This window comes from Arabidopsis thaliana, chromosome 4 (genome assembly GCF_000001735.4).
Source record: "Arabidopsis thaliana chromosome 4, partial sequence".
Lineage (NCBI taxonomy): Eukaryota > Viridiplantae > Streptophyta > Magnoliopsida > Brassicales > Brassicaceae > Arabidopsis > Arabidopsis thaliana.
Window position 1 is genome coordinate 11,714,447 of NC_003075.7, and position 18,450 is coordinate 11,732,896.

Here is an 18,450-nt window from a genome sequence, read left to right on the forward strand (position 1 = left end):
TACAAAGAAATAACATCTTTGCTTCAAGAAGAACCACGTGAAGATACTCATGAAGATCAAAAAACGAAATAATGGAAATGGTTGTTTTGAGAAGAGATTCAAACCTAAGAGTCAAGTAGAGTAGTCTTACGGAAACGAAACTTTTTATTGAGGTATTATAAGTTTTGCGACTGTTATTCATTACAATATTGCCAACATCTAAGAAGATTCAAAATTTCACATCACAATAAACTGGTTTCGTTAACGTTATATTATATAATTCATTGTAAATTTTATTTGTAGAACTATAACAAAAACTAGCAAGGAACATAACATCTACATAAATGTTCTTCCCCAAAGTCATCACACTCGCAACTACTAGGCTTAGCGGCTACACCTCCTTTCTTAACAAAGTCGTTTATGCATGTTTTGCTTCCGTTGCTGCCGCATCCTCCCAAAAATATATCCTTCCGGCCGCATTGGTCCATTGGCTTCAACACAGCTTCCACTTCTGTTATTTTATATCAACCAAAAGAATTGTTAAATATTAAAGATCTTAGTCATTGATCATGCAAGAAGATTATAATTAGACCATGGTATACAAACCATTGTTTATGAAAAGAACATACAATTTCGCAGTTGATAGAAATTGAGGTTTTTTTTTTAAGATTTTACCTTTAACATTGCCCAAAATGAAAGACAAAAGAACACAAGAAACCAACAATAAAGTAGCAGATCTCATGATTCTTGTTGTGTATATTTCACTCTTTTGTGCTACTGAAAATTTATCTTCTTTCACCCTTGTTCCTCCTTCCTCGATTCAATGGACGATATACATATTATTTTCTTGTCAACTTATATATACACATATTCAACAAAAAGTTTTGGTAGCCATAAATTACTTACTTGAATCTTTTTCTCTACATATTACTTAATTATGGAAGATAATTTAATCTCTTTTTTTCCAAACAAGGTATCTTTAATTAGTTTTGGAAGGTAATCTTTAATTTAATTTTGAAAAATGTATATTGATTTGGTCAAATTATATATGATCCACTAGTCTATGATTGATTAGTTCTATACAAAATTTATTGATAAAGTTAATCAAAATCTAAGAGATTTTAGAAACTTACAGATTTGTATTTAACATTTTATTCAATGATAGAATATGATACCCTTTCCTTAATTAGGCTTTGCTATTTAATTGCTGAAAAGATAAAAGATATAGGTGCCTTAGGAGCACAGTTTCCAAATGAAATCCAAATTAACTAACCGAACCAAAAATCTAAACCAAATTTGAATCATACATTTGAACCATAGAGTTAGGACAACTGAGCTAAAATTATGATTAAAACCACAATAAAATCAATTTCTTATAAAACGACCCCGAAATTTAGGATTCACCATTCACAACCCAGAAACCTTATAAAATATCAACATCAACAAATCTTAGTCAAATTTTCTCACTTTGGTAGCTTCTCTTACTCTCTGTATACATTGAAAGTAGCATATGTATATATACTTTCTTTTGACCATGAGTGAAGCTTCTCTTAGACTAGTTTACCACTAAAGGGCAAAGACGGCGAATCGTCCCCACTGATTATGCTAGGAGCCGGAGTATTTCTCCTCGACTGACGTTTGGTGGGAACAATAATGGCTTCATCCTCAAACTTCCCGAGCTTGTCATCAATGTCATAATCGTCTTCATCGCCTTTGAAAACCGGATGAACGTAAGCATTTTGCAAGTAGCCTTTAAGGTTCAGGTTTGGTTCTCTTGCGGTTTCTAATGTATCTTTCATCATAGCTTCCTGTAACACGAGTAAACAAATACAAGAATGATTCGTGTTTGGTATGATTGTGGAATCTAAAATGTTAAATGGTTGTTAGAAGAAACGACAAACCTGTAAAGGGTATCTGATGAAAGCTGGCTCATAACGACCTTTGCAGAAGTGGTGGAAACCAATGGTAAGCACAGGCAAAGCAATGAGAAACGGTGCAGCTAATGCAGCGTGCTTTGTTCCCAATAGACCCATCAGAAGCAACTGTGATATTACCAATGCTGCTATGACTCGTCCATGAACGTCTGGCCAAAACGCTGCAGCACTCTCGTATTCTTGATTGTATACGTTAATGATCTGACAGAAACAAAAATTTGTTTAAGAAACTGCTTTAAAACAAATTCGACCCTATTAAGGAAAGAAGAAGAAACTTACTTGGTGGCGATATACAATGTAAGCAAGGGCGAAGAAGACCAAGATAAAAGGAAGAAGCATCGGTGTCACAGGAGCGTAGACAAGACCGAGAAGAAAGTAGAGCTGTATCCGAGGCTCACCCGTGTTAAAACCAATGCTTCCCGGGTCCATTGCTTCCTCTCTGTCTTTATCAGTCTTAACCAAGAAGGCGTTTTTGAGATGGAACATAATCAATGGTTTCAGCATTAGAATCTCTCCTGCAACTCCTGCCCAACCATCAACCATTATATACGTGATGAAGAAAGTTGCTTTCATCGGTATCGCCACACCAATGGTTTTGGGGATTTGGTTTGCGGATTGATTGAGGAAAGAGTTAAGCTGTTCAAACGCAGCTCCAGCGATAACGCTAGCAAGAAAGACGTTCACTAAGTTGAAGATGTAATATCGAAACGCTGCTCGTCTCTCTAAAGATGAGATCGATGTGAAGCCTTCAAATTTGGACATGATCATCAAAATGGATGGCAGAAAGGCGAGGAAAAGCTTCAGTGCAATACCCGGAAGGAAACCTTGTATCACCGATTTCATGAATTTACTGCATTAAACCAAACAAGTCAGTCCATCATTAGTAATTTTTTCAGGTTATCTGATGTCAAGAAGAGAGAGAGTAAAGAAGAAAAACTCACTCATCTACAATAAACTTCAAGAACGGAGCAGCTTTCACAATCCCTTCAATGGTAGCAAGAGATTGAACAAACGCGATGGGGACAATGAAGAAGAAGGTTAGGAAGAAGAAGGCAACATGCATGATCAACCTCCTTACTGTCAGAGAAACATATGGAATAGCAAGATTTGACCAAAACACATCACGCGGTTCTGGAGCCCATTCGGTCAGCCATTGGGTTGGGTTTCGGGTCTGTTGAGTCTGAGCACAAACCGCAGCAGCCCATCGTGTTTTAAAGGAGACAAACGCTGCTGGCATAATGGCCTTAGGATCATTCACCACTTCCTCTCTTTCTTTACTGATCTCTTTTGATATTTTGTCAATTTCAGCAATGTAATGTTCAATGGCATCGACTTTTTGTCCCCATAGCCCAAGAAAGCCAAGCTGGTTGGTGGAGGAAAGCATGGAACGGGTCAGTTTAACAGAACACAAAAAAAAACAAAGTTTGAGATTTAAACTGAAGTACCTTCACCATAATTCTCTGAGAGTTATTCCTAGCGTATTTGAGCTGGTAGTAATCAAGCCAATTCTGCAGCTTTTTCTTCTTTTTCACCAAATCGGCCAGCTTGTTTGCATTGCATACAACCTACATATCGTCTCACAATGTTTATGTTGTTCTTACATCTCAAGAAGAGCATAATTTTAAAGAAAACTAAACGGTTTCAAATTTAAAACTTCTAAGGAACTTGCCTGATGTGTTAGGTAGTGATCAGGATGATTGACCAGGAAAAAATGCTCTACCAGTTCACTTACAGATTCATCTGCGTCCGGAGGTACATTCCTAACAAGGACCTATCACAAATCCCGACGTATTAGATCGTTGGCCACAGCTGTTCAGTCTTTAAAGTTTAAACCAAGGGGAAGAAAGGAGTCTTACAGTGAACTGGTCAGGTCGACGAGCTTCTGATGCAACAAACTGGAGCCTCATGTTAGCAATTGTCTCATATTCTTTCATCAGCACATAACAAGTCCAGATGGTAAAGGCATAAGCCATTACTATATGAGTCCAAAACCTGGCAAAACATAAAATGTAGCTCAAATCTTTACCTGCTACACCATTTGTGACAGATGGAAACATAAAAGACTCAAGATGGTAAGGTCTAACACACCTCATTGAATACTCTGGAATATTTGAAACAGAGAGTTTGTCAATGTCGCTCGAAGTTACATTCCTTAACTGCTTAGCCATCTCCAATGTGTTATTAGTCCAGTTGACTGGCACAAGAACTGCCCAAGCAAGCACTGCTATTGGAGTAAAGATCTTAAGCCTGCGCATACAAAGACAACAAAAGAGATATGTTTATCAAAATCAATAAGGAGACAACAAAAAGTGGCCCTGAGCTAAACTTATGTTGACCCTTCCTACTTCCAAAAATAGCAAATAACATACTGACCCTTTTGTTTTTTTGTCAATTAGATTCAACTAAGACTAAATCAACCAATACACACACAAACCCATAAACCAAATAATCTACAAAGTTCAAAACTTTACCCCAGCCAGTAAATCCGGAGATAAACAACTGAATCCAAACCAGCATGATCAATAAGCTCAGGCTCAGGCATCTTCAGAGCCTCTGGCATCCAATTCAAGAACTTCATATAAGACCTGAAGTCCAGGTTCACAAACCTCTGCGCAAAGGCGCCACCACGAGCAGGGCTGCTTCTTAACCCCTTGAGATACCATTTTGAGAAGTAAACTCTATCATTGAAAGGCTGAAGCCTCAAAACCGCAAAGATTATGAAGAAAACAAAGGCACTGAGAATGTTTATCCCAGCTGATACACCAATATCCTGAAGTGTCGCCATCTATTAACTAACAATTCAACCTGTTAATCACACAAAGAAGCAACCAAATTTTGTTAAAAATTGAAGCTTTGTGATCTTTGAAGTGATTCAAGTTGGAATCTAAGTGAAACCCCTGCTAATTATATACAGAACATGAAAAAATCCATAAAGGTGAAAACTTTAGGAACAAAACCCCACACAATCTAAATTCCAAAAACAAGTTCGAATCTTTTACAGAGACATAAAACAACTCAGACCATAAAATGTGAGCTAACCCCAAATTTACTCCACCGAAATAATGAGATTCAGAGAAAGCAAGTTCAGAATTAGAGAGAAACCCTAGAGAAGAGGAGTGGAATAAGCCAGTGTTTTGGATCACTTCCAGATTCATCCAAAGCTAAGAACTTTTTGTTTTGTTTTTCTCTTTACCCTCTTCAGTGATTTAGTAACACACGCAACACACAAACGAAAAAAGGTAAAATTTGTAAACCAATGAAACTTTTTAAGGTTTTTGATATAAAATTTATCAATAGAACTATTTGAGATAATGTTGCTATAGAAACTGACAAGAGAAGCAGTTACGGACGAAGGGTTAAGATTTAAGAGAGTAGGCGGTGAAGGAGATCAGGAGATCGTACAGTCGCAAGGAAGAAAAAGAAGAACGAAGACGAGCTGAGGTTTTTATTTTTGGTTATTATTACGCTCATTGGCTTATCAAAAGTATTTATTTAATATTTATCATGTTTTTTTAATAATTCGATTTTCGAATATTTTATTCTTAGTGCCGTTGGTTCTTTTGTGAAATTTGTTCACCTAAAACAAAGAACATTGGTCGGTTGATTATATAATTCTATAAGAATTAATTTAGTATTTTCCGAATCTTCCTTTGTTTTTAGCTTTTAATCAATTGTGATCTTGACGCAAAAATCATTTTCTTTGTAGTAAGTGTTTTCCTTTTATCGAATTTTCAAATTAAATAATGGACCATTGATGATCCTTTCTTGAGTATGTGTATGTTGTTGTTCTTCTTCCTTGCGACTGTTAACTATAGTATTTTAATAATGAGAATTTATTGAGTGGTAGCTAGGTATTAGTATCGTAACGGTTAGTTGGAACATGAACTTTGTAACGGGCAGAAAATGTTGTGACATTTCAGATCACGCACAAACTAAAGCTTGTGTAGTGCACGTACAAACTTTTGTAGAGATTCTAGCGTAACGATTGGTGAGACATGCCCTTATCGTGGGGACACAGGTTAATAATGAGTGCACTCGCGGAGCGTGTGAGTGGTGCTTCTTAAAGCAAATAAACAATACTTAAAATGAGTAATTATTTTGGGCTATACTGTGTGAACTTTATGTTAATAATCATGCAAGATGCGGTGTTTCTTTCATACTCCACTAAATCAGAATATTAATTGAGTCATTTATACAACGAAATAAAAAGGAAGTTGTTGAATTATTGAACTTTGGAGATTAGATTTTCGCAGCTTCTATATATACGTTCACCTTATGAGTGGCCACGACCATATTATACGTTCATGGATTATTTCGATTCCGAATCTGGAGCCCACTAATATGCTACTAATGTAAAGACCAGTTTGATTCGGTCACTACTCACTATATATATATAGAAAATGATATCAAGAGATTCAAGCATTACAACTAAGCATATACACCACGAGAAAATCAAGGTTTCGATGTTTGTTAAAATAAATTGATCCATAATTCACGAATATTTTTCAAGCTTCAATCTGAATTTGTGTTTTTTTTAACGTTAATCCGAATTTGTTTTGTGTGGAAAGTTCTCATGTTTTTTCGATTTTTGTTTTTCCGGACGTGGTAAATGTATGGAAATGAGGAAAGATGTTCAAGAAACTGTAGAAGCAATAAAATTATGGGCTGAACTCTACACAATAAGGCCCTTTTCAAATAGTCTTCAGCTTTATGGACCAGGCTACACAAATTCATCACATTTGAAGCAATTGGTCCGATGAGTTTTTTTTTCATTCAATGAACTTTGTATTGTTTTCGTAGTTGATTTCTATAGTCTCATTTGCATTTCCTCGACAATGACTTTGGCATGTGCTCACTTGATTTGATGTTGTGACTTGTAAAATTTATGTCACAGTCATAAGTTGTCATCAGTTGTGTTGTGTATTTATCGAAAAGAAAACATAAAACTATGGTTTGAGATAGAATTCATTTGGAGCTACTAATTAAACTGAATTGGAAGATATACATTATACAGAGTATAGAAAATTCAATCGCATCTTTCGTTTGTCCTTCTCTTATCTTTCAGTGATTTTGATGCATCAACCTACAAAAAATCGTTAGGATTTACATAATTGAAAACTTGTAACGTTAATTTAATCTTTTTTGCTACGTATAACTGTCTGACTTGATTAGCTCAACTACTCATCAAAATTTAAGTTTTCCATGTGATTTATAACAAGTCTTGTTCCAAAGAAGTTAAGATTTCATGAAAATATATATACATAAATAGTTAAAACTTACAACAGTAACCAACACACTGAAGTTTTTTTTCTATATAATGCTCAATTATAAAATAGATATACGTTATTTAAAATAATCCAATACAAGGTCACGGGATTTCATTCCATGGAATAAAGTCTCTCTTTCAATACATTAAAAAAGCAATACTGATTCTTCCTAATAACCCTCATTTACCCCACATTGAGTTCATGTGTTTTTTTTTAGTTCACCTATACAATACAAAAGATAAGAAATTATACGATATATAAAATGTAAACGAATGAAACTACATGAATGTGACAAAGTAACATAAAACTACACGAATTTATGGTTTCCAGTGTCCGGCGAATTCATTTATTGGTAAGACGTAAGAGACAAATTATATGATTCTACCATTCAAATTCAAATATCGTTCTAAACTTTGTATAAAAACATATAGAATGAAAAACCAAGAAAAATCTCGTTCTAAACTTTTTTTGTATCAAAGATATAATGAAAAGATGAATAAAATGGGGGAAAAAAGTTGATTTAATATATCATTGATGTTCTATTCTCTGTCAAGAACAAGCGGGCGTATAAGCTATTAGCCAGATTGGATCCACACATGATTTCACTTTGAGCTTTAAGTAGAGTCTCTTTTAAATGTGTATTTTACTCATTGATTAACATGAGAGGAATAATAGTTTTCATAAGAGTACAAAAAAATAAAGTATATAACATGAGAACAGGCCAAAAGGTAACATTATGCTCGTGGATTTCATGAGTGGACAATACTATCTTTTACTCTATGTAGTCTATTATTAGTCGTTTTCACGAAACTATCCCACATTTCTTTTGTCCATCTATATCCTGTCGTTTTCCTTTTTGCTGCTATATCATTTTTTAGAATTCTCTCAAAATTTACATTTTTTTTTGCAAAATACAACCTTCACGTATTCTTTTGTGTGTTCTAAATTGTAACTCTGTTTTATAAAACCTCAATTTGTTTTGTGTAGTTGAATTTACTAGCCAACTAATTAAGCCGAGTGTTTCTAATCGTCAAATCATTTTTCAGAAAAAAGTCAGCCAACTTACTTTCTCACCAACAATAAGCCAATTTGGTTCTTATATACTCACTCAATATTCAACTATAATTTACAAAATACTTTTACTATTATGAAAAAAACTCATGCATAGTGTCTTCAATGTAAGTATGTCCTACAAAATGTTTTAGAGTTGGCTGGTCAATAAATGATAGATTCAGAATTCGTAAAGATGATGATATATAGAAAGAGCTTTTACAGTAGCAAGTACAAATAATTGATAACCAAATGGGTAGAATTTAACTCGAAGACGTGGCAGAGAAGGTGTACTATAAGGAATTTAAGAACACAAGTAGAGGATTAACAAAAGAAGAAAAGGCTTTGGAAAAAGCAAAACAAAACTGATAGCGAAAGCCAAATAGCCCAAAAAGAACGCGAGTCAAATGTTGCCTCCCAAAATTTACTATTTTTTTACTCTCATATTAAAATCACTCTAAATATACATAGAAAATTGTTCTCCAAAACATTAAAATATGTTGAAAAAATAAAATGAAAGCAAATTCCAAACTCCCACCGACACCAACACAAACACACAAGTCAGTAAGTCAGATTCAATTATCAAATATGGTCAAGAAATTCAACAATCTCATATCAATCACACAAGATAAAGTATAAAAAGACTTATATAAATGATTGAATCAGTGATATTAACTACTATTAACAATCTTGTCTTATGAGTTAAATGAAGTCTTAAATACGTTTTACCAATTAATGTGAATGAATCTACGGAGAAACAGAGGTTTTTAGTATAATAATCATAAAATAAACCTGAATTAAAATATTATATACTAAAAAATAGTTTCTCTCTCTTCATAACTCAGAGCAAGCTTGGAATCAATCTCTCAATCTCTCACTCTCTCACTACCTATCCTTTTCTTTAATGGCGATGTCTCTAACTACTACTATCCCCAACACACACTGTTACTCTTCTTCTTCTTCTCTGTCACTGTCTATTCTCTCTTTTGGACCTTTCATGGCTATGTTTCTCTGCAATGGAAGTCCAAGCTCGTGATCACCAACACCGACACGCTAATGGCTATTGGAGATAGAGCTATGTTTACTGTTTTGCTTCTATTCATTGCTTCGATCTCTGGATTCTCTGTTGTTCGTTGTGTTACTGATCCATCTGATGGTAAAGTATTCAGCTTTATGAGTTTTCTTCTTCTCTGCTTTTAACCTCATTGTTTTGATTGATCATCTATGTGATTTGAGAGTGAAGGGTTTTTAAAAGTTGATTACTTTAGATTTAGAAGATGAAACCCTTTTGCATTAATGTAGATTTGATGATTTTTGACACCGTCTGTTTTCCTGAGAACCCGCCGGAAAATAATATTTCTGCTTTACTTACTTTTTTAGCTCAAAAAGGAAAGTTGTAAACTTTATGAAAGATTTTTCTTCTTTCTTGATAGATCCTTTGATGTGTTTTTCTGACTTGTGAGCTGTTTTCTTCTTTCTGGTATTATTGCAGTTCAAGCCCTTCAAGTTTTGTATACTTCACTAAATAGTCCTTCACAGCTAACCAATTGGAAAAATGGTGGTGGTGATCCATGTGGAGAGTCATGGAAAGGGATTACTTGTGAGGGCTCTGCAGTTGTCACTATGTAAAGAATCAGATTTTGAGTATTATTTTTGTTCTTTCCACTTGCATTGATTTGTGATTGTCTTATAATGTTGTTGTTTTCTGTTGTTATGATTGTAACAGAGATATATCGGATTTAGGAGTCTCTGGCACTCTTGGATACTTGCTCTCAGACCTTAAGTCACTCAGAAAATTGTATTGTTTTTGGAATTTTCCTTCTGTTTTTGTTTGTTTGATCTTTCTGCTCTTTGGATTTTGGTTCAATAACTTTGGTCTCTTTCGTTTTGGTTACAGGGATGTTAGTGGTAACAGCATCCATGATACACTTCCATATCAGTTGCCACCGAATCTCACAAGCCTGTAATGCTGTGTTTGCTTAGCTTTGTTGTTATAGTATTTACTCTCAGTTTTCAATTTGAAACTAACAGTTTAAAGAAAATGTAATGCAGAAATCTTGCGAGAAACAACCTAAGTGGTAACCTTCCATACTCCATATCCGCCATGGGTTCTCTTTCGTATATGTGAGTTTGCCTTTCTAGAACCATACACTGTGAGATTAGCATGTTTAGTTTTCTTATGTATTATAGTTTGAAATGTTATTGTGTAGGAATGTAAGTGGTAATTCACTTACAATGTCAATAGGAGATATCTTTGCTGATCATAAGTCACTGGCAACCTTGTAAGATCGCTTACCTATCACTTTAGCATAGTCATATCACTTCCAGTTTCCATTGATCTATTGTTTCTTTATTCAGGGACCTTTCTCATAACAACTTCAGTGGCGATCTTCCTAGTTCCTTAAGCACAGTGTCCACACTTTCCGTTCTGTAAGTGCTTTCAAACAATCTTTAGTGGAACAATACTTAAGAAGTGCGAAAGGAAATTCCATGATAATATCTGATTATCTTCATTTGTGACAGTTATGTTCAGAACAATCAATTGACAGGTTCCATCGATGTTCTCTCGGGGTTGCCTTTGAAAACTTTGTAAGTTTCATTGCAAGTAGAAAAAGAAACGAATGTATATATTCCTCCATCACACTTACCGTCTATGTTTTCTTGGCAGAAATGTTGCAAACAATCATTTCAATGGATCCATACCTAAGGAGCTTAGTTCTATTCAGACCTTAATGTAAGTTTTCAATAACAATCTGTTAATTTCAATTTAAACTGTAAGTTTATGTCTTTGACATTCCTAAATGAAACAGATATGATGGTAATTCCTTTGATAACGTCCCTGCCTCTCCTCAGCCAGAAAGACCTGGCAAAAAAGAGACACCTTCTGGTTCTAAGAAACCCAAAATTGGTTCTGAAGAGAAATCTTCAGACTCTGGCAAGGGTTTGTCTGGTGGAGTAGTCACTGGTATAGTGTTCGGTTCTCTATTTGTTGCTGGTATTATAGCACTTGTTCTTTACTTGTGCCTTCACAAGAAAAAACGGAAAGTTAGAGGAAGTACAAGAGCTTCCCAAAGAAGTCTTCCGCTTAGTGGAACACCTGAGGTGCAGGAGCAGAGGGTAAAAAGTGTAGCATCCGTTGCAGACTTGAAGTCTTCACCTGCAGAAAAAGTAACGGTTGATCGCGTTATGAAGAACGGCTCTATAAGTAGAATAAGATCTCCTATCACTGCTTCACAATACACTGTTTCCTCTCTGCAAGTTGCAACAAACAGCTTTAGTCAAGAAAACATCATTGGTGAAGGTTCTCTAGGCCGTGTCTATAGAGCAGAGTTCCCCAATGGAAAGGTAACTCAAAAGTTGACAGCTTTCTACACTAAGCAAAGCTAATATTCTTTCTTTGAACTAAATTTTTCTGTGTAACATAATTCTAGATAATGGCGATTAAGAAGATTGATAATGCAGCACTTTCATTACAAGAAGAAGATAATTTCTTAGAAGCCGTTTCAAATATGTCGCGGTTGAGGCATCCAAACATTGTTCCCTTGGCTGGATACTGCACCGAGCATGGTCAACGTCTTCTAGTGTATGAATATGTAGGAAATGGGAATCTAGATGATACGCTTCACACGAATGATGATAGAAGCATGAATCTGACTTGGAATGCGCGTGTTAAAGTGGCTCTTGGAACTGCCAAGGCTTTAGAGTATGTGCAAATTGTTATGATTATTTCTAGCCTCTTTAATGAACAACATTCATCTTAAACCAAAGTTTTCTGATTTTGTTTTTCTAGGTACTTGCACGAAGTTTGCTTGCCTTCAATTGTCCATAGAAACTTCAAATCAGCGAATATATTGCTAGACGAAGAACTTAATCCTCACCTATCAGACAGTGGTTTAGCTGCTTTGACACCTAACACTGAGAGACAGGTAATAACAATGGAAAGAATCAGATTTAATCTAATTGAAACATTTTCTGAGTCTTTCATGGTTTATGCATGTCAACAGGTTTCAACTCAAGTGGTAGGTTCATTTGGATACAGCGCTCCAGAGTTTGCACTGTCGGGAATTTACACAGTGAAAAGTGATGTATACACTTTTGGAGTAGTCATGCTTGAGCTCTTAACTGGTCGGAAGCCTCTTGACAGGTTTCTTTTCATATTTTTAGTAGCCAATGTTGAGCAATAGCCAATGTGAGCAAAAGCCTGATTTGAGTTTCCTTATGTAAAATGTGCTTTGTGTATGTGTAGCTCGAGGACGAGAGCAGAGCAATCACTAGTGAGATGGGCAACACCGCAGCTTCACGATATAGATGCTTTGTCTAAAATGGTTGATCCTTCTCTTAATGGCATGTATCCAGCTAAGTCACTGTCTCGTTTTGCGGACATCATTGCTCTCTGTATTCAGGTAAAATACCATCCAAACTCTGGAGAATGTCCTAATTGAACAAAACCGAAATTGTTTTGTAAAGTAACCATATCTCTCTATCTTTCTTTGTTAATTTAGCCGGAACCAGAGTTCAGGCCTCCAATGTCAGAGGTGGTGCAACAGCTAGTAAGATTAGTTCAAAGGGCAAGTGTTGTCAAACGAAGATCAAGTGATGACACTGGATTTTCATACAGGACACCTGAACACGAGCACGTCGATATCTCATTCTGAGTAATGATCCAAAACTACTCCAAAATCGGGTCTTTTCTGTCATTCGAAGCTAAAATGCAGCTTGAAAACTCAAAAGGAAGAGAGAGTTTTGCTCAATGCATAAGAGAATCTGATCCAAAGGACTACAGAGAAGTAAAGAAGCATCTTGGTTCATACCAAAAGTGTAAGAAAATATATGTTTGTGTATTTTTGTAAGAGTAAAATTAGAGTACATAACCATGTTTCAATCATCTTTCTTGTACCATTTTCTCTTCACCTGTTGAATAATCAAGTATGAGACTTGTTGCTGCATCAAAATAACATTTGAAATTTTGCCTATTTAAGAGCTCTTCTTTGTTGTTGAATAATTTCGTAGAAGCCAGTTTGATTCTTTAAGAAAAGTGAAGCATGATTAAGAAGAAAGATAGATCTGATGTTAATTTTTGTTGAGATGACCCAAGTCAAAAGCGTTGTTCATGTTCATCTGTTCTCATCAGCCACAAAATAACAACAGACCATAACAATAAACAAACCTAAAGTTAACTTAAACCCCACGGAAGTCTATACAACTGATTCTGCCAACATAGTTTTCTTCATCATCTCTCTGATCTCTCCTCTTTTTCACATTTCTCTAAGTTTTGGAACGCACCATACAGACATCACAACCATAGACGACAAAGACCGACAAAGATAAACCCTAACTTACTAAAATCTGCACCAAAGAGCTTCCCAAGTTATATAACTTATCATCTCTTGTGGCTTTTATCCCCAAGAACTCGCGATTACCTTTTTCTGCGCTTCGTTTCCACCTGATGATGAAAACATTTCAGCCTTGTTAATATCGGTGACAAGACTTTGGGCACAAAATAGGAAGGAAAAAACGGGTTCCTTAGAGTGCCAGACATTTCAGAAGGTAAGGAACAAAAGCTTTTAAAAATCAGGTTCTCTCCCGTAACAGTCACAGAGATTTCTAATCTGATATCTACAGAATGCTTAAGTGTATGGAAGTAGAAGCATTAAAAAAATTGATCTTTGATGATAACCTTAACAGACAGATTGTTTTGCAGCAAGACCTGGAGGAATCTTAAGTAAAGATAAGATCCTTACAGGACCAATAACCATAAATTGTATCTTTCTGGTCATCCACCATTCATCAAGCACCATTAAGCCAGTGCATAATTTTGTTTTAGTAACTTTTCCCAGATCTCAATGACACAGGTGCACACAGAGGGGCAGAGACTAAAGTTATAAATAAGTGATAGAACATCTATATAGGAGATGACTAAAGAGAGACAAACGGACCTTAACATCATCAGCTGGAGATGAAGTAAACCCATTCTGCGATTTTTTGACATCGTCATCAGAACTGCATTCAGCACATACAAAGTGATCAAGCTTCTTTGCTTCTTCAATCGTCATGCCAACACACGCAGGATGATACCTACAACAGCGAATTAATGCTTATTATCAATAATTCCTGGAAAAGAATACGTAAGTTTAAAAACAGACATATAGTCTCTTTTCTGTTGAAACACAAGTAAGGAAGTTAATAAAAAAGACAAATATCAACATTTACCAGTCTTTGCAGCCTTCACACTGCACCATGAGATCGTCTGGATTGTAAGGCATTTCACATTTGCAGTACCTTCAGAACCAACAACAACCCACAACAGATAAAAAATCATGGAAATTCCAGGTAATAAGAAGGCGTAGTTCTGATCTGATTACTATTTATCTACTTACACAGCAACTCGATCAGGGGTAAATGCGCCAGTAGCAGCCTTGTACTCGAATCTACAATAATAATCCTCTGCCCCAACGTTTTCAAGCCTCGTGTAGTTTTTGAAGGTGTGAACAATGCATTTTCCCTCAATGGTGTGTGCACTTTGAACATCAAAATGGTCAGACAAGAAAAGCTCTTTGGCTCCATGAAATTGTCTCCTACCACCAAGTGACTCCTCAGGGCGGTAATACCATCGACAGTGCACCTTCACATTGTTCCTCGCATCAGCTTCAATCTTCTCAACACGGGCCACATATGGTGGTTTACCAGCATCTGATGGGCGCATCAACACACAATCTCCCGCTGCAGAAAATAACCTCAAAGATTAGTTCAGAGCTTATCATGCACATTAGTAAAGTGATATAAATGCCCAACACTAAAATTCTAACATCTAAAAAAGGTATAAGCTTTAAATGAACAAAAGTATGGGTTGCAAATTTTAAAAAACAGTGTTCAAGCTTTTAAAGATCACTCCCTTCAACGAAAAATGCCTAGACCATAACTCTTATGCACCTATTCACCAGAAGGAAAAACCCAGAATTCTAGGTATACGCAGACACTTAACATGTGAAAGCACACATTTTGCGTCAACAAGCATAACAAGCTACAATGCAGATGATAGAGATACAATGAATTCATGTTTCACATTTAACCAACCAGCCAAACACAAACTTCATTTATAGAAACCAAAAAAGCAAGGAAATTTACACTAAAAAGCCCAAATCAAAACAATTCACTGCAAGAAATCTCAGTTCTAACAACAAGAGAGCTACCAAATATCACATTTTGTGCCATTTCATACACTAGAACACCCTACGGAGCAGTGACATACCCTTAGCAGCTAGCTACACAACACCAGAACAAAAAGACCAAAAACAAGAGTGAATCTAAAAGACCTAAGCAGACATTGACTCCATAACCAAGCTTTCAAGCAATCCCTTCCTTTATAAACCATTACTCAACACTCAAATGCCCAAAATCATGCAGAGAAATGTCTAAATTTGACAAGTGACGATAACAAATGATAATATAAGCACTACCTCTCACAACTTTGTTGGTGCCCTTGATGGTATAAGAGTCCAGCTCCTTCCTTCCCGTCTTAATTTTGGAGGCGACACCAGGTCGAGTTTTCGCCATGGAAGCTAGGGTTTTTCGAAAACTGGTTAAGCCGGAATAAAAAAAAAGCTAGGTTTTTTGTTCCCGGAATGTATAAGGATTGGGGCTTCTAAGAAGATCAGGATGTGTAGATCGATGGGTAGAGAAAAAAGGAGAAGAAAAGGAAAATCCCAGTGGGGAAGAAGCGAAGAGAGGAAGACGAAGAGTAAATCTGGAACCCTAGATTCTCTCCAGGTGAAGAAGATGAGTCATTTGCAAATTTGGGAGTTTTACTGTTCACAAAGCCCAATTCATTTTTTTGCCCTTTGCTTTTATTTTATTTCTCTTATAACAATTTTGGAAATATTGTTACTTTTTCCTGCCACATTTACCGTAAAATGGGAAAAAAAAGTGGCTCGAATTTCAAATTTTTACTGTCGTTTTGAACTTTGATTGAATATTTTGAGCAAGTAAAAGTAAAAGTTTATAGGTGAAACAGTACAATAATTTTCATGGTTATTCAAGTTTTTTTTTTATTTATGTTATCATGTATTTGAGCCATTTACTGGCAAGATCAATGTTTATATTTAAATCTAGAATGGTAGCACGCGTGTTTAATCTTTCGGCTAATGAAAATTACTAATTGTTTGATACAATAATCACTAGTTTTGGTATTTGATGAAACTAATCAAAACATTAGTGAATGAAACTAAATTAATCATGGATATACGTACGTCCAAAATAGCCAGTTTGGCACAGCAATAACATGAATATTTAATCAAAAGTTCAATGATATTTTGATATTACCAAACTGTCATACACTAATTGTTTAGATTGAACTTTAATAAAACAAAGAAAATCAAATAATTGTTCATGTGAAATTTGAAGTAATGTTAGAACTCAAACTTTTCACTCTCATATAGGTAACAAGTATGAAAGTAAACACATTGAAACGAAACAAGATAGAAACCATATGATGTTTTTATTTCTCTTGCCACAACAATAAGCCGATTGAATATTTTCAGTACAATTCCAAGTTGTTGAAATCTCTCTCTAGTACAAAAAAAGAGAAACGAAACTTTTCTAGAATTTCTGAATGACTACAGAACTTGCTAGACCGGCTTGTTCAATGGTCTGAGAAGGGTCAGTAAGTGGCTTTGGTGGGAACCCCATGACCTGAAGGGTATAGTTGTTTGGATTCCCTGGTCGAGAAAACTCAATGAAACCACGAATGTCGTTAACCGTGTGATGGTTGTTGAACTTTGCTACCATGCGTGTCCCATCCGCGAGTCTAAGCTGGATCGATGTGGATGGAAGAGTTTCATCTACTACAAGGCTCTGTAACGGTGATTGAACCGCTGCTACATCAGTTAGGTTACTTTGGCTTGAAGCTGTTGATGAGCTTGCACCACCTAGAGTCCTTCCAACTCCTTGAAATGAAACCTTAAGCTTTTCTTTCTCCTACAAAAGAAGAAGAAACAAAGATGTTATAAGTGTTGGTACCATAGTCATAAGATGGATCAAGCACAAGTTAGTGTATCCCAATAGGAACTTACAGGGCACTTCTCATCTCTTCTCATAAGATTAACATGTACAGGAGCTCTTTTATCAACAGGCTCAAGCTCTTTCGGACATTCAGACTTTCGAATGCTCTGCAATACACGAAAATACAAGACAGTTCAACACAATATTCATAAGCCAATTCATAAGCATTAACCAAAATAAAATTCACACTCACATCAAGAAAAGAAGCATTCTCTGGATCATCCAACTTCCTCAAAGGTCCATCATCTACAGTGAATCCATTAGACCAGAAAATAATATTGTGAATCACAGGCTCAGGCTGTTGAAGAGCCGTTGGCACACTTTCTCCAGAAAGCAATCTTCCTGTTCCTGTAAAGCTTCTAGAACTCGAAGGATGCTCAAGAGGTCCTTCCACAGCTCCTAGCTGTCTTGCTTGATTAAATATCTCATCAACATCATCGTGTTTTGGTTCTTTTGTAGGATCTTGAACAAGCATACCACTTCACACATAAAACACAAAACAAAGATCCAACAATTTACCAACCATACTAATCATCAAATAGATAATTGATGATTAATAAATTACTCACTAAACTACACAAATCTCAAAAAGTAATGATTTTGATTAAAACACTTAATTGGCCTAAGACCATTATAGTTGAATCATCAAAAACTTTAGTTAACACATCATAATTAAGCAGATCATAGTAAAACTAGTGATTTAAGGGTTTTTTAAGTACGAACCTTTTTTCGCCACCGGTGAAGTATTCTTGAGGTCCATCGGAGTCACTATCGGAATCAGGTTCTGATCTTCGGTTCAGATCGGAAAGTGTACGGATACCACCAGTACGACCACTTGTTGGCTTCGATAGTTTCTTGTCCTTAGACGACATATCTCCGATGCTTTTTTCGCTGCTTTGATCGGAATAAAAAGGAAACGGATTAGGAATTAGGAAATCGAACTTATGAAATAATAATACGCTAAACAAGGCTTTTACGCGAAAACCAAGCGCGTGTAATACACTCCTTGTTAATTCTAAAGCGTGTTCTCTTATGCGCGTGTGCTTAGCCAGAAACAAAACTAGCATTAATTATTAAATTTTTTTTTTTTTTTTTTTTTTTTTTTTTTTTTTTTAATTATTAAATTGTTAATATGCTTTATGTTATACTGTAATCGTTTGAGA

At 35.7% G+C, this 18,450-nt stretch overlaps 5 protein-coding genes across 13 annotated transcripts; 1 reads left to right on the plus strand and 4 right to left on the minus strand.

Annotated features, from left to right (window-relative positions):
• Nucleotides 1–296: 296 nt before the first annotated feature.
• Nucleotides 297–797, minus strand: SCRL14 (SCR-like 14; the record flags this gene model as incomplete). Its single annotated transcript, NM_001036617.2, has 2 exons — nt 655–797; nt 297–490 (listed from the first exon to the last, which is right to left on the minus strand). Exons 1-2 carry the CDS (start codon nt 719–721, stop codon nt 297–299), a joined length of 261 nt encoding a protein of 86 aa, NP_001031694.1. The 5' UTR covers nt 722–797.
• A 363-nt stretch (nt 798–1,160) lies between these two features.
• Nucleotides 1,161–5,427, minus strand: AT4G22120 (ERD (early-responsive to dehydration stress) family protein). 6 transcript variants are annotated; one of them, NM_118333.5, is made up of 10 exons: nt 5,016–5,361; nt 4,385–4,718; nt 4,002–4,160; nt 3,770–3,905; nt 3,583–3,684; nt 3,359–3,478; nt 2,855–3,276; nt 2,193–2,763; nt 1,881–2,114; nt 1,161–1,787 (listed from the first exon to the last, which is right to left on the minus strand). In NM_118333.5, the coding sequence occupies exons 2-10, from the start codon at nt 4,696–4,698 to the stop codon at nt 1,530–1,532; spliced, it is 2,316 nt and encodes a 771-aa protein (NP_193943.2). In that variant the 5' UTR covers nt 4,699–4,718; nt 5,016–5,361; the 3' UTR covers nt 1,161–1,529. The 6 variants fall into 6 exon arrangements, with proteins under 6 accessions (NP_193943.2, NP_001190796.1, NP_001078425.1 ...); NM_001203867.2 differs by having other exon boundaries at nt 4,953–5,361; NM_001125555.2 differs by having other exon boundaries at nt 1,289–1,787; nt 4,935–5,367.
• Nucleotides 5,428–8,941: 3,514 nt separating this feature from the next.
• On the plus strand, nt 8,942–13,247 carry SRF8 (STRUBBELIG-receptor family 8). 2 transcript variants are annotated; one of them, NM_118334.5, is made up of 15 exons: nt 8,942–9,386; nt 9,723–9,855; nt 9,957–10,028; nt 10,128–10,193; nt 10,283–10,354; nt 10,441–10,512; nt 10,589–10,660; nt 10,754–10,819; nt 10,899–10,964; nt 11,041–11,575; nt 11,662–11,933; nt 12,021–12,156; nt 12,235–12,374; nt 12,477–12,633; nt 12,733–13,247. In NM_118334.5, the coding sequence occupies exons 1-15, from the start codon at nt 9,287–9,289 to the stop codon at nt 12,883–12,885; spliced, it is 2,112 nt and encodes a 703-aa protein (NP_193944.2). In that variant the 5' UTR covers nt 8,942–9,286; the 3' UTR covers nt 12,886–13,247. The 2 variants fall into 2 exon arrangements, with proteins under 2 accessions (NP_193944.2, NP_001119030.1); NM_001125558.1 differs by lacking the exons at nt 8,942–9,386; nt 9,723–9,855; nt 9,957–10,028; nt 10,128–10,193 and having other exon boundaries at nt 10,260–10,354; nt 12,733–13,227.
• A 12-nt stretch (nt 13,248–13,259) lies between these two features.
• EBS (PHD finger family protein / bromo-adjacent homology (BAH) domain-containing protein) lies at nt 13,260–16,063 on the minus strand. Of its 3 annotated transcripts, none has more exons than NM_001036618.3 (5): nt 15,688–16,063; nt 14,608–14,950; nt 14,441–14,509; nt 14,167–14,305; nt 13,260–13,673 (listed from the first exon to the last, which is right to left on the minus strand). In NM_001036618.3, exons 1-5 carry the CDS (start codon nt 15,782–15,784, stop codon nt 13,647–13,649), a joined length of 675 nt encoding a protein of 224 aa, NP_001031695.1. In that variant the 5' UTR covers nt 15,785–16,063; the 3' UTR covers nt 13,260–13,646. The 3 variants fall into 3 exon arrangements, with proteins under 3 accessions (NP_001031695.1, NP_193945.2, NP_001320030.1); NM_001341530.1 differs by having other exon boundaries at nt 13,658–13,673; nt 13,908–14,305; NM_118335.5 differs by having other exon boundaries at nt 13,653–14,305.
• Nucleotides 16,064–16,702: 639 nt separating this feature from the next.
• Nucleotides 16,703–18,228, minus strand: PUX3 (UBA/UBX domain protein). Its single transcript, NM_118336.5, has 4 exons — nt 18,011–18,228; nt 17,481–17,766; nt 17,299–17,394; nt 16,703–17,203 (listed from the first exon to the last, which is right to left on the minus strand). Exons 1-4 carry the CDS (start codon nt 18,157–18,159, stop codon nt 16,826–16,828), a joined length of 909 nt encoding a protein of 302 aa, NP_193946.3. The 5' UTR covers nt 18,160–18,228; the 3' UTR covers nt 16,703–16,825.
• Between the last annotated feature and the right edge of the window lie 222 nt (nt 18,229–18,450).